General features: G+C 51.2%; 1 protein-coding gene across 2 annotated transcripts in view; it reads right to left on the bottom strand.

The window, feature by feature from the left end:
- The window catches only part of PLEKHM2 (pleckstrin homology and RUN domain containing M2), a 40351-nt gene that overhangs the window by 3543 nt on the left and 23257 nt on the right, over positions 1 to 13551 (bottom strand). For both annotated transcript variants that reach the window (XM_028741410.2, XM_077931118.1), the window contains 11 exons: positions 12655 to 13431; positions 11178 to 11247; positions 10723 to 10813; positions 9099 to 9163; positions 7822 to 7910; positions 4334 to 4466; positions 3372 to 3562; positions 2994 to 3059; positions 2736 to 2895; positions 1787 to 1966; positions 673 to 789 (listed from right to left, as the gene is read on the bottom strand). In XM_028741410.2, coding sequence (XP_028597243.2) covers positions 673 to 789; positions 1787 to 1966; positions 2736 to 2895; positions 2994 to 3059; positions 3372 to 3562; positions 4334 to 4466; positions 7822 to 7910; positions 9099 to 9163; positions 10723 to 10813; positions 11178 to 11247; positions 12655 to 13431 — 1939 coding nt within the window. The remainder of the gene's footprint in view (positions 1 to 672; positions 790 to 1786; positions 1967 to 2735; positions 2896 to 2993; positions 3060 to 3371; positions 3563 to 4333; positions 4467 to 7821; positions 7911 to 9098; positions 9164 to 10722; positions 10814 to 11177; positions 11248 to 12654; positions 13432 to 13551) is intronic.

Below are 13551 nucleotides of genomic sequence, written 5' to 3'. Positions count from 1 at the left end.
AATGTGCCCAGAGTCTCATCGTCCCTTGCTATATGTTGAATCAGAATGTGATGACAGCCTTATGTCATCAGTACAGGTATTATTGGGATCTCTTTATTTGCAACTAGGAGAAGGAAAACTCTGCCTTGTAGGATATCTTCAAGAGAAGACAAGGTTAAGGAATAAACCCTAATAAACCCTACTCAAATCTGGAGAGAAGATTCTCTAAGATGGTTGGATGGTGCCTTGTATACCTCCTTCCAGCAACTCTTGCAGCCGCTGGTGCCAAATGTATTGCTCTGCTTTCCTTTGCTCCACATCAGCGAGGCCGAGAGGGGGGCCTGTCGTCTGGGCATCCCAGAACATCCATGCACACTGTCTAGGCTTGCGCCCCAGGGAGGTCACTTCGATGCTGCCAATGCAGCAGTTTGACTTCACCCCTGGAGGTGCACTCCATTGTCTCTTGAAACAGAAGGACGTCAACAAAAGGCCCTTTTTACCTTTCACAGCAGCAGCAGCAGCAGCAGCAGCAGCAGCAGCAGCAGCAGCACAGCCACCCCTATGGTTTGATGGCAATGCCACTGTAGGAGCCAAGACACAGCGTGGGCCTCAGTGTGCAGGAAAGGGAGGAGATAGGCAAAACCTGGCCGCCTTTCAGAGGAGTGAGGCCTGCCAACAGCCATGCCAGCTTACCTGGTATGTGCTTTTCCACACCGTGTCCAATGCCAGGAGGAACCTCTCCAGTTCTGCTATGCAGCTAAAATAGAGCACCCAGGAGGGCAGGTACTGCTTGCGGTCCTGGGCAAACTCCTAGGGAGGGAGAGAGGGTAAGACACACATCAGTTGAGGGGAAGGGCACCTGCTTGGCATGCAGAAGGACCTGGGTTCAATCTCCAATGTGAGCATCTCCAAGCAGGGCTGGGAATAGGCTCCTCCTGTCTGAAAACCCTGAAGAGCTGGATAGCTTAGTTGGCTAGAGTGCAGTGCTGGTAATTGCAAGGCTGCCCGTAATGGACAGCTGCGTGTTCCTGCATCGCAAGGGGCTGGATTAGATGATCCTCAGGGTCCCTTCCAATTCTAGGCCTTTGGATATGCTGATCAGTAATTGACAATAATTGGCAAGACAGACTACGGGCCGGACTTTGTATAAGGCAGCTACCTCTTTTCTTATTTAAATCGGCCCTTTATTCAGAACTATGCTGGCTTGGTGGTGGTACACAAAATGAAATATGGCAGGATCCCCAAGGACGCTACGCAGAGCTGCCTTCAGGACCATTGGCAGACCGACTCTGCGTTAGGAAGGTGTCTGCAAACGAGTCACAAAGGTTGGCTTCATCAGCGGCCTGAGAAGGAATGACCGCTGGGAGGAGCACACAGAGAAGACATGTCATGGTGCACCCACAGCAGCAAAATTTGCCCCACCTGCAATAAAACAGGTCTCCCCACATTGGTCTATCCAGCCACAGCAGGCACTGTAACACTCCAATGGTTTGACTTCACTCCCGAAGGTGTCTTCCGAGACAGATGGCTGCCAATCAGTATTCAGAACTTACTTTACTTACTCTTTAGGAGAAGGGTCAAAGCTCAGATTTGGATGCAGAAGGTCGCACATTCGGTCCTTGGCAGCACCTCCAGGTAGGCCTGGAAATGTCCCATGCCCAAGACCCTGGACAGCTACTGCTGCCAGTCAGTGTTGACAATACTGAGCTAGGTGGACTGATGGTATGATCTGGTATAAGGTGTCTGTAGCCATTGCTAGCTGGACACACCCATGTGGCACATGCCCCCAGGTCACCCAAATACTCACCAAGATACAGTATTCCCGGCCAGCCTCTGTAGAGACAGAGACCACATCCGCCAACTCAGCCGTGGCCAGCGAGCGAAAGAAGCTGGTCTGGCAGTCCTCGTGGCAGGTGAAGAGTTTCTGATCTGTCAGCACCAGGCAGCAAGGGACACAGGGGGCAGGAACCACACCCTGGGGGACAACCTGGAAGAAGGCAGAGATTTCCAAACTTTTCATGTCGGTGACACACTTTTTAGACATGCATCCGTTCGCAAAATAGTAAATCAGTTTTATTAGCAAATTAAACTAACCCCTTTCCAGCCTGGCAAGAGTTTGCACAACACACCTACACACTCCAGTTGACACACTAACAGTGTTTGGAAAGCTCTGGCATATGGCGTGTGTTGGTTCTCCAGTTCTACTCAGGAGTAGACCCACTGAAGTTAATGAACATGGCTAACTTGCAGCTATTCATTTCAGCAGGTCTCCTCCTTTACTAGGGTGGCGCTGTGGGTTAAACCATAGAGCCTAGGACTTGCTGATCAGAAGGTTGGCGGTTCAAATCCCTGTGACGGGGTGAGTTCCTGTTGCTCGGTCCCTGCTCCTGCCAATCTAGCAGTTCGAAAGCACGTCAAAGTGCAAGTAGATAAATAGGTACCGCTCTGGTGGGAAGGTAAACAGCATTTCTGGGCACTGCTCTGGTTCGCCAGAAGCGGCTTAGTCATGCTGGCCACATGACCCGGAAGCTGTACGCCGGCTCCCTCGGCCAATAAAGCAAGATGAGCGCCGCAACCCCAGAGTCGGTCACGACTGGACCTAATGGTCAGGGGTCCCTTTACCTTTACCCCCTTTACTGATGAGGTCCAAAAGTGGTTTTGTGGGGTCACAGAAACCCAGGCTGCCTAGGACCCCTCCTAAGCGGCAACCCCTGTGAGTCGTACTGGTCTGATCTGGAAGCAGAGCTCTTTCTCACCCCTTTAGAGACCGCCTGGCACAGGTACTGCATCCAATCAGCCATCTCCTCCTCGCTCTCAGCGCTCAGCTCTAGGGAGGGCCTGTCGGTCAGGATCACCTGGAAGGAGTGGGGGCGGTCCGTCCCGTTTGACCTCCGGCACCCTCCACACTGCTCCCCACTGCAAGGAGGGCCAGAGAGGGTTGCGAGTGAGTGGGGTGGGTATGGGTGGGGAAGAGGGAAGATCTGGAAGACTCCTGCCTCGTGGGGCACACTCACCCCATGGTCACGGAGAGAAGAAGGGTGACGTCTGCACGGTCCGGGTACTGGTACAAGATGCCGTTGCTGTGGAGGGAAAATGCAAGAGCCAATTTTGTCACGCTATCCTGTCCTGTGTTCAGGACTCAGACTGGGTAGCTCAACAACTCTGGCAAAGGGTGGCCACTCACGGCAGCTGCTGCATCAGCTGTGCAGCTTGATGCTGATGAGAGTCGCAGGGCACAATGTCTGACGGGGGCGGGGGGGGGGGTCATTAGGAAGGCAAAGGAGGGCTGCACATTGGAGGCACAAACAGCAAGAGAAGCAAGCCCATGGCGCTTGCTCTGACCCTTTTGTGCTCCCGTCCTCGCTCACTCTTGAATCGTGTCTCTCTCTCACCTGAGCACCACGTAGCAGGTCTTCCAGTTCTCCTTGCCCAGGTAGTTGGTGCCTGCCTTGTAGCTCAGGACACCTTCCTTTGTGATGGGATGCTCGGCTAGCATGTAGTCCGAGGGGGCTGGCCCCAGAGTCTCGTCCATGGGGTCTTCCCAGTGGATCAGGCCGTAGAAGCGGACCACCACATCCGAGATCTGAAGGAGACCCCGCCCCAACCCACAAGTGGGGTTAATAGCTTCATAGCACTGGGGGTGGGGAGCAGGAAGGAGCTTGTGATGAAGTCCCTCCAGGGCAGGTGCCTGAAAGGCCCTTTGGTGGGGGGGGGGGGCAGAGGGTCTGAAATGCCAGGGGGACCCCTGAACCAATCCTATTTGTGGGGAAGGAGGACAGCAGCAGCTAAGTATCCAGGTGGGGAAACTGGCAGAGAACAAGACAGTCTCCCTCTTCTTCCCTCACAGATGAGGCAGGGAACCTTTTTGGCACATTCACCCCCCCCCCCCGCCAACATCATTATGATGTTGTGTGACCCCTGTCCACCAGGGTGTTCCCAGTAGGAAACAGGCTGGCAAAGCAGCAGATAGCAGGACTGAACTCTCTGTTCACCAGCTGATGAGTGGAGGATTGGCTCCTGTTCTCTGTAGGGGGGACACTCCTCATGGGGAACTCCCTGGTGAAGCAGAACCCAGCAGGACTGACCTGCCAACCAGCTGGTGTCACCTGGTGATGTCAGCTGACTGACAGGTGGGTGTGGCTTGGGGAGAACGGCCCCCCACCCGCAGCCTTATTGCATATGGAATTCTCTCAGACGCAGTGCAAAAGGGGAGCTGCTCTCATTCTGATCCCGGGGACCATCTGATCATTGTGCAACATGCAGACACTAGTCATGTCCTCCCCTTGCTGAAAACAGGTCTTGCACTTAAACTGCCTGCAGTTGGCTGGAAAATGGCCCAGAGTGCCCTCCTCACCTCCCGCTTGGATTCCTGAGCCACAAACTTGGCCAGCGCCAGCTTCTCCATGGTGGCGTCCGTCAGGATGCTGGGATAGGGCGGCTCTCGGCATCCTTTGATCATGGCTGACTTGAGGCACACCAGGAAAAACCTGGGGGAGGGAGGGGGGAATACAGAGGGCAAAAGCGGGAGTCAGGGGGTGAGGATTCCTGCCCAGAAATGGGGGATCAGGCCAGAAAACCAGAGCTGATCCAATAATAATAATAATAATAATAATAATAATTTATATGCCGCCCATCTGAGTGGGTTTGCCCCAGCCACTCTGGGCAGCTTCCAACAATTAAAACATTAAGCACAGGAAAACAATGAACATTAAAAACTCCCCTATACAGGGCTGCCTTCAGATGTCTTCTACAAGTCAGATAGTAGTTTATTTCCTTGACATCTGAAAGGAGCGCATTCTACAGGGCGGTTGCCACTATCAAGAAGGCCCTCTGCCTAGTTCCCTGTAACTTTACTTCTTGTAGTGAGGAAACTGCCAGGAGGTCCTCAGTGTCAGGGCTGAACAATGGAGGTGGAGACGCTCCTTCAGGTACATAGGGCCGAGGCCGTTTAGGGCTTTCAAGGTCAGCACCACCACTTTCAATTGTGCTCAGAAACGTACTGGGAATGTACTGAAATCCTCCCCATCCCCCCTTAGTAGCATTTAAAAGGTAAAGGGATCCCTGACTGTTAGGTCCTGTCGCGGACGACTCTGGGGTTGCGACGCTCACCTCGCTTTACTGGCCGAAGGAGCCAGCATACAGCTTCCAGGTCATGTGGCCAGCATGACTAAGCCGCTTCTGGCGAACCAGAGCAGCGCACGGAAATGCCGTTTACCTTCCCGCCAGAGCAGTACCTATTTATCTACTTGCACTTTGATGTGCTTTTGAACTGCTAGGTTGGCAGGAGCAGGGACCAAGCAATGGGAGCTCACCCCGTCACGGGGATTCGAACCACCGACCTTCCGATGGGCAAGCCCAAGAGGCTCTGTGGTTTAACCACTACAGCCTTACTGCAGTCAGCAGGCTCTTCTGAGGCCATCCCAGAAGCAAACTGGTAAGGGAGGAGCCCTTAAAATGTGAGGCCAGTCCCTTTCTGCGCCCCCAGCTGGCACACTGCTCTGCCTTGTGCAGGGCAAGAGCACCCAAGGCCACAAAGCAGGCAGCTGCCTCATAAAGGTGCCAGGGGAGAAAGGACTCTGGACAGGCTGTATACAAATGTCAAACAGGCCTATAAGGCCGAACCACTGGCACATCTAGGCCAATCTGATCATGTGTCCCTGCTCCTGACTCCTGAATATATTCCATTGAGGAAACGGACTCCAGCTATAAAGAGGGATATTACAATATGGCCAGCTGAAGCATCCCAACAACTACAAGACTGTTTTCATGACACCGATTGGGAGGTATTCGCCCAACAGGATGTAGAGACTCATACTGAGCAAGTGTTGGACTATATTAGGTTCTGCACTGAAAATGTAACACGGAGGCGCCGGATAAAGATCTACCCAAACAGGAAGCCCTGGATGACACGGGAGGTCCAGGGGTTGCTAAAGGCAAGAAACACTGCTTTCAGAAGTGGAAATAAGTCGTTGTACAGCTTAGCTAGAGCGGATTTAAAGAGAGGTATCCGTGTAGCAAAGGAGGCGTATAGACAGCGGCTGGAGAATCATCTACAAAGTAACAACACCAGGCAGGTGTGGCAAGGTGTACAAGAATTAACAGGGTATAAATCCAAGGATTCCCTGGCAGACGAGGGAGGGGCATCCCTCGCAGAGGATTTGAATGCCTTTTTTGCCCGTTTTGAAGTAACATCTGCAGCAACACCTGCTGAGGCTTTACCACCACCACCACCACTCCCTGTGAAGGCCTTGCCACCATCACCATCATCAGTACAAAGGAATGTAGTAGTCTCTGTGGAAAAAGAAGAGATGAGGAAGGTGTTGAAGGGAATCAACCCAAGGAAGGCCACAGGGCCAGATGGGGTAGCTGGAAGGGTATTGAGAGACTGTGCAGATCAACTAGCAGGAGTTTTCACTGGGATCTTAAATCGATCCCTAGCCCAGGCTATTGTTCCATCCTGCCTAAAGTCCTCTACTATCGTTCCAATAGCAAAAAAATCTAACCCGGAAGATCTGAATGACTTTCGTCCGGTAGCACTCACACCTATAATCATGAAGTGCTTTGAAAAGCTGGTACGAAATTATGTCATTGCCTGCCTACCAGAGGGACTGGACACATTCCAATTTGCTTATAAAACGAAAAGATCTGCCAGACTGCTTTTTTTAGATTTCAGCTCGGCATTTAATACCATTCTACCACAACGTCTGATGTCTAAACTGGAAGATCTGGGGCTTCCGTTATCACTTTGTGGGTGGATATTGGACTTTTTGTCAGACCGCCCCCAGAGGGTTCGGTTGGGCCCTTATACCTCTAGTATGCTTAGGACTAACACAGGAACACCACAGGGATGCGTACTCAGCCCACTCCTTTATATTCTCTACACGTACGATTGTGTCGCTGCTCACCCTAGTAATAGGGTTGTCAAATTTGCAGATGACACAACCGTGATTGGGCTCATCTCTGAAAGGGAGGGTGAAACGGACTATAGAGATGAGGTGGAGCGGCTGACAGAGTGGTGCAGAGCTAACAACTTGCTCATAAATACAAGGAAGACAAAGGAGCTTGTGGTGGACTTCAGGAGACAGAAGAGCAATGTCCAGCCACTTTTGCTTGATGGGGTCTGTGTGGAGAGGGTAACAACGTTCAGATTTTTGGGCATTGAATTACAAGAGGATCTGTCCTGGAGTGTCAACACAAGGGGGCTTGTGAAGAAGGCGCAGCAGAGACTGTACTTTTTGAGAATTCTAAGGAAAAACCATCTTCCGCAGAAACTGCTGCTTGCCTTCTATCACTGTGCCATTGAGAGCGTGCTCACCTATGGATTATGTGTGTGGTATGGAAGCTGTACTACCCGGGACAGGTTGGGGTTGTGCAGAGTTGTTAAGGCAGCAGAGAGCATTGTTGGCTGCCCACTCTCCACCTTAGAGCAGATTTATGCCACAAGGTGCCATAGGAAGGCACTGGACATAGTAAAAGATCCATCGCATCCTGGTCACTGTCTCTTCGAGCTCCTGCCGTCGGGACGGAGATACAGGACGATGAAGACAAGAACAAGCCGTCTTAAGAACAGCTTCTTCTCCAGAGCGATCTCGGCCCTGAATGGGAAGCCTGGACTTTGAAAGTCATCTAATCTTCCTTGCTGTTTTATACTGTATTGTTTTAATTAGTGTTTTTATAGTTGATTTGATTTTGTGTGGAGTGCCCTACCTGGGTGGATGGAGCAGCCAAGTAATTTCGTTGTCCCCGAGAGGGGGCAATGACAATAAAGATATTATTATTATTATTATTATTATTATTATTATAGGAAGACGAGCAGGCATGCCAGGCTGGCGCTTTACTCACTCGGTCAGGGTGACATCGGCCGTGTCCAGAAGGAACTGCTTCCTGCGGTTGGTGCAGACCAAGGTCACCGTCTGCTGGTCCAGGCCCACCTGCGGCAGAAGGAAGGCACCCCAGGTCAGGGAAGGAGCCCCAGGACCAAGGAGAGCCCTTCAGCCTTTGAGCTGAGAAGCTGCTCAAAGGTGGGCTGCCCAACTGAATATTTACAAACTGTAAACAGGTAAGAACACTGGTGGGACTATTGTAATAACCTGCAGTTTTATAAGAGTATGCATTGAAAGTAGATGAATAAATGATTAAGTTAATATGGAATATGCATTTCTGAAACAACAATGGAATATTAGCTCCGCCCAAGGCATGACGGAGAACAGCAACAAGCGGGAAAGACAGACACAACATTTTACAAGGACAGGAAAAAACATTAGGGACAGAATAATTGTCACACACAGGAAGAACAAGGACATAGTTTGAGTGCCTGGCTTGTAGTTTCATAAACCATTTAATGTGTCAATATGAATAGAAATTAACATTGCAGTTGTTGTATATGGGATTATTATTATGACAGAAATGTAATTAAAATTAATAAGATTTTGGAACGCAGATATAAAGAAAATAATCAAACCATCAATTCTAGCACGTGGGGGGGCACCTAAATTATATAATTTGGTATTTGAATGATAGGTATTAGTAATTGTATTATAATTTCGCATTGTTATAATGAGGCTATTAATGAAAACTAATAAAAATATTATTAAAAAGAGTTAATTTGGAATATGCAGAAAATATATGAAATAAATTTGAAGAACCACAGAAAGAGTGGGAAGGAAGTAGAGTTTCAAAATGTTAAAATGATGGTAAAATTACTGAAATGTATAAAATAGAAAATCATAAAAAAATTAAAAAGTGGGCTGCTCAAAGGTGGGCACTGGGGGGGGGGGGGCTTGGCGCTGCAGAGCCTGGCATGATGCCCTCTGTGGCCACAACTCTGCAATCTCCATGGCTGCCAAGCAGCTTCAACAGGTCCAGCTGCCCCTGCTGCATTCGCACAATGGTGTGTGTGTGGCCCCTCCAGGCAGAAGCCAGCAGCTCACCATGGCAGCTTCTGTGCCTTTGAACCCGCACTGGTAAAAGCCCCACCTCTCTTTGGGAACAGCCCTGGAATTCAGAGCACTGAAAACAAGAAGGCCCTCTCCTCTCAGGTGTGCCATGGCTGGATCCAGCTTCTGTCCCAAGAGGCACCAGCACTGTCCCCCTGCCTCAGTCCCCCTTTCCCAACTCACTGAGATGTAGTCCAGCTCATTGTAGGAAACGGCTTCCTCCACCATGTAGGGCTTCTCAGCGGCTCCTGAGCCAAAGAGGGTGAGGGAGCAGGGAGGAGGGAAAGAGAGAGAGAGAGAGAGAGAAAGGGAGAGAGAGAGAGAGTCAAGTCAGTCACATGGCTTGGGAAAGTTGCAGCCCACCCAGGAGGGTCTCTGGATCACCTGGCGTGGCCTCTTGCAGCTCAGTGATCAGGCCCTAGGTGATATTGCTCACATCCTCACTTAAAAAAAAGGCAAAGCAACTACAACAGAAGGCAGGGGGCTGGTCTGGAAGCCTCTCTCCCTGGACACAGTCACAGCAAACAGGGAGGCAGGCTTTGAACTGAGCAAGGCAATGCCGCGCAATCTGCCCGTCCCCACCAAGAAGAGGAAGGGCTGTGGCTCAGCGGCAGAGCATCTACCTGACGCACAGAGGACCCCAGGTTCAATCCCTCGCAGTTTCTTCAGGCAGGGCTGGGAATGCCTCCCCCAATGCCTGCAACCATGGAGAGGCACTGCTGCCAGTCAGCGCAGGCAACACTGAGCATCAGCAAAGCCCACCCACTAAACCGCCTCCGGGGCAAATTTAAATCGGGATGCCTCCACGCCAGGTTCTTGGGCTGGGGTGATGGGGGGGGAGGGTTGTTGCTGTTGGGGTTTTTTTTTTTTGCATTTTTATTATAGATCTTCTTGTGATTTATGTGGAAGCTGTTCAGTTGGGTTGTGAATTTTTTAAATGTTTTATTTGTTGTTTATGACTACAGTGGTACCTCTGGTTGCGAACAGGATCCATTCCGGAGCCCCGTTCGCAACATGAGCAGAACGCAACCCACTTCTGCGTGTCGTGATTCGCAGCTTCCGCGCATGATGTCAATTTGAGCATCTGCATGAGCGGCGAAACCCAGAAGTAACGCTTTCTGGTACTTCCGGGTCGCCGCGGGACACAACCTGAAAAGATTTAACCTGAAGCAAACGTAACAAGAGGTATGACTGTACTATTGTCACGTTGTAGCTATGTATTGTTTTCCTTTTGTAGGTCACCTTGAGCATGGTTTGAACTGTGGAAAGGCAGCATACAAATTAAATTATCATAGAACTGTAGAGCTGGAAGGGACCCATGAGGGACCCTGATATGTAGTCGGATTCTCCTTTCTTGTAACTTGAAGCCATTGGTTTGAGTCCTACCCTCCAGAACAGGAGAAAACAAGCTTGTTCCCTCTTCCATGCGACAGCCCCTTGAACTATTTGAAGATGGCTGTTATGTATGTATGGCACCAAAACCCTGCCTTTGGAAATTCCTGTTGCCCAAAGGAAAGTAAGACGGGGAGTGCCAAGTTATTTGCGGGGGGGAGAGGGATAAAGACAGGTGTATGTGGAGTATATTATGTGAGACAAATACTTTTTGCGACTCCAGTGGCCACAAAGGGAGCAGAAGGGATGTGTTAAACAGCCCTGGTAAAAATGCTTTTTCAATCCACCATCTGCAGCTCCGCCTGCCAAATAACCACCCCTGAAACATCACTAAATGGCTCCTTTGCAAGTGCAAAGCCAGGATCGGGGCCTGTGCCCGGAGAAGGGAAGAGACTGGGCCAGCTTGGCAGGATACCTTTGCGGAGGAGGTAGACGTAGCAGTCGGTCAGCAGCACGTAGACGAGCTGGAGGTTGCCCTCCATGTGCCCAGAGCTCATGCGGATCATCTGCGTGGGGGAAAAAGAGAGAGGCGCCCCGTTAAGGCTTTGCCGCAGGGGCTCCGTGAAACGCACCCACTGGACACAACTTTGCCACTGGGGCAACGCTGCCCATGGAACACTGCTCTTTTGCTGCAAGGCGCGCCCAAGATCCTCCCTGCCCCTGATCTGCTGGAACTGCTGGTGACTCTAGGACGGAAGAGAGTTCTTCCCCTCCAAAGCAGGCTTTGAGCTGGCTGGCATCAAGCCCCGCACACACACACCCCCTTCACTTTGCCTCTTAAGGACAGGAGAAACTGAGTAAGTGGAGAGGGGGACATCCCAAAGGAGTGGGGGAAAGGGAAGAGAAGGCGGCAACACCTCACAGACCTACCCGGAACAGCTGCTCCTCATTTTCCCGGAAGACATGGATCATCAGCAGCAACAAGTGGTTGTTGTCCACCCTGTGCAGAGAGAGAGAGAGAGAGAGAGAGAGATATGAATCTCGAAAAGCGTGGAAGGTTTAGACCTCCCACCTAATATCTCAGGGCCAGTGGGAGAGGGGGAGATTTGGGCCTTATGAGGTCATTCCCACGTGGCAATTTAATATAGGACTATATTATCCAACAATGCTTCCCTCACCCAATGGTCAATATTCTTCTTCAAAGTTGACCCTTTTGCATTTGGGCTGGAAGGAGCAACACCTCACCGTCACCCCAAGTCAAAAATGTAAGTGCTTGCATGCCACTAAGGACAGAACTCTCCACAATGTTTGCTCAGAACAGGTCTTTGAACAGGTCTCCTTCAAACTGAGTTAGAAGCTTCCTCCTTGCGGCTTCTCCCTCTCAATACTGATGGAACTGCCCCTGGCTTAGTTCTTGTTTCCCACAGAGGAGCAGGGAGAGACGGTTTTCTTCTCATTCCTTTCCCCCCCTAGGGGGGGGGGGATTTCATGATAAAAAACACACAACCCCAAGTAAATAATGAGAGGAAGCCAGTAAAATTAAAGACGCTTTGCCTGGGTGGGCAAAAGGGGATGATTAACCGAGGAGCAGTTCAAAGGCAGTTCCTTGTCACTGAACAGGAAGGAATGAGAGGAGGAAGTCGCACAGGGGAAGCTCCTAATCAAAGGCACAGTACAGTGGTACCTCGGGTTAAGAACTTAATTCATTCTGGAGGTCTGTTCTTAACCTGAAACTATTCTTAACCTAAAGCACCACTTTAGCTAATGGGGCCTCCCGCTGCCGCTGCGCCACTGCTGCACGATTTCTGTTCTCATCCTGAAGCAAAGTTCTTAACCCGAGGTAATATTTCTGGGTTAGTCTGTAACCTGAAGCGTATGTAACCTGAAGCATATGTAACCCGAGGTACCACTGTAGCTGGAAGCCTCAAATGAATTCTGCCAGCCCACCTTGGGCAACACAGCACCTAAGTCAGAGAAGCTGCCTAGGTTTTTAAAAACACAAAGACTACACAACGCAATGTTTTGACAGCTACGCCATCTGGATTCTTTGTCATCAGCAAGCGAATGCAGCCAGCAAGAGATTCCAGGCTGAACGGCTCCACCGTGAGGTGAGCAGGCCGGAGTGACAATTTGCCAGACAGATAAAAGATGACTGAGAATCACACACACACACACACACACACACACACACACACACGGTCTTTTCTCCTTGTCTCAGGAGACCCAGCAGGAGACCCAGCCACCATTTTCTTCTCATGTAGAGAAACCCATACACCTCATTTATAAGGGGAATAACCGTTTCCCCCTTCCCATCCTACCCTGCCCTGGGTCAGAAAGGTTCCCACCTTCTTTTGCAGGACTGGATTTCCTGGCAGCTTTATTTGGTTCCCTCTGCACAGCCACTTACCTGAACTCAGAGGGGTGGGCTGCCTCAGAAGGGCTCCCCTGGCCTTCTTCCACGCCAGAGTCCTCGGCGCTGCTCGGAGAGGGGCTGGCCCTGTCTCCCTTTAGCTTACCGAGGGCCTCCACACTGCCTGCCTCAACCACCACCTCCTCCTCCTCCTGCTCCTCCTCCTCCTGCAAGTCCGTTGCTATGCGTGGCCCAGCCGTCTCTTCTCCTCCTCCTCCTTCCTCCTCTTCTCCAGCAGCTTGAGGGCCACCAGGAACATGTGGCGGTTGACCATCCCCTGCAGCGTCATGGCGGCCACCACCTGCCGAAGCAGCGTTTGGACTCTCGACGGTAAAGCGGTAGAAATCCATGGGGGCCGAAACCCCCTCACTAACGCTGCCAGAGGGTGGCCCCTCCGAGGGGGCCTCCTCTGGCAAGACGGTCCGAAAGGACTGGTCCGGGGGCTCGAGGGAGCGGCTCCACCCCCCGGCATCGTCCAGGGAGTCAATCACCCTGCTCAGAGATTGCCCCATCCTCTCCATGGAGGTGTCCTTCATCTCAGGGATGCACAGGCCCAGCTGGGGAAGGGCGGGGCTCCTCTCGCTGCTGACATCTGGGCTGGCCTCCAGGCCAGATTCCTGCCGCCTGGCTCCGGTGCCCGACTTGTCCCCCTCGCCTGCCCCTTGGGTTCCAGCCTGGGCCGCAGAAGAGTTGGGAGTGGTGCTGGAGTCCTCCTGTTTGACCTCTTCGGTCTTGACCTTTTTCTTCTTGCCTGTCTTCTTTTTTTTAGCTAACCTACAAAGAGATGGAGAAGTATTAGATAGATAGATAGATAGATAGATAGATAGATAGATAGATAGACAGACAGACAGATAGATGTTAGATATCTAACACTGAGTAAATTGGCAAAAATGT

This window comes from Podarcis muralis, chromosome 7, assembly GCF_964188315.1.
Source record: "Podarcis muralis chromosome 7, rPodMur119.hap1.1, whole genome shotgun sequence".
Lineage (NCBI taxonomy): Eukaryota > Metazoa > Chordata > Lepidosauria > Squamata > Lacertidae > Podarcis > Podarcis muralis.
The sequence above is the reverse complement of the archived record's forward strand: the minus strand, read 5'-3'. Positions and strand labels throughout refer to the sequence as shown.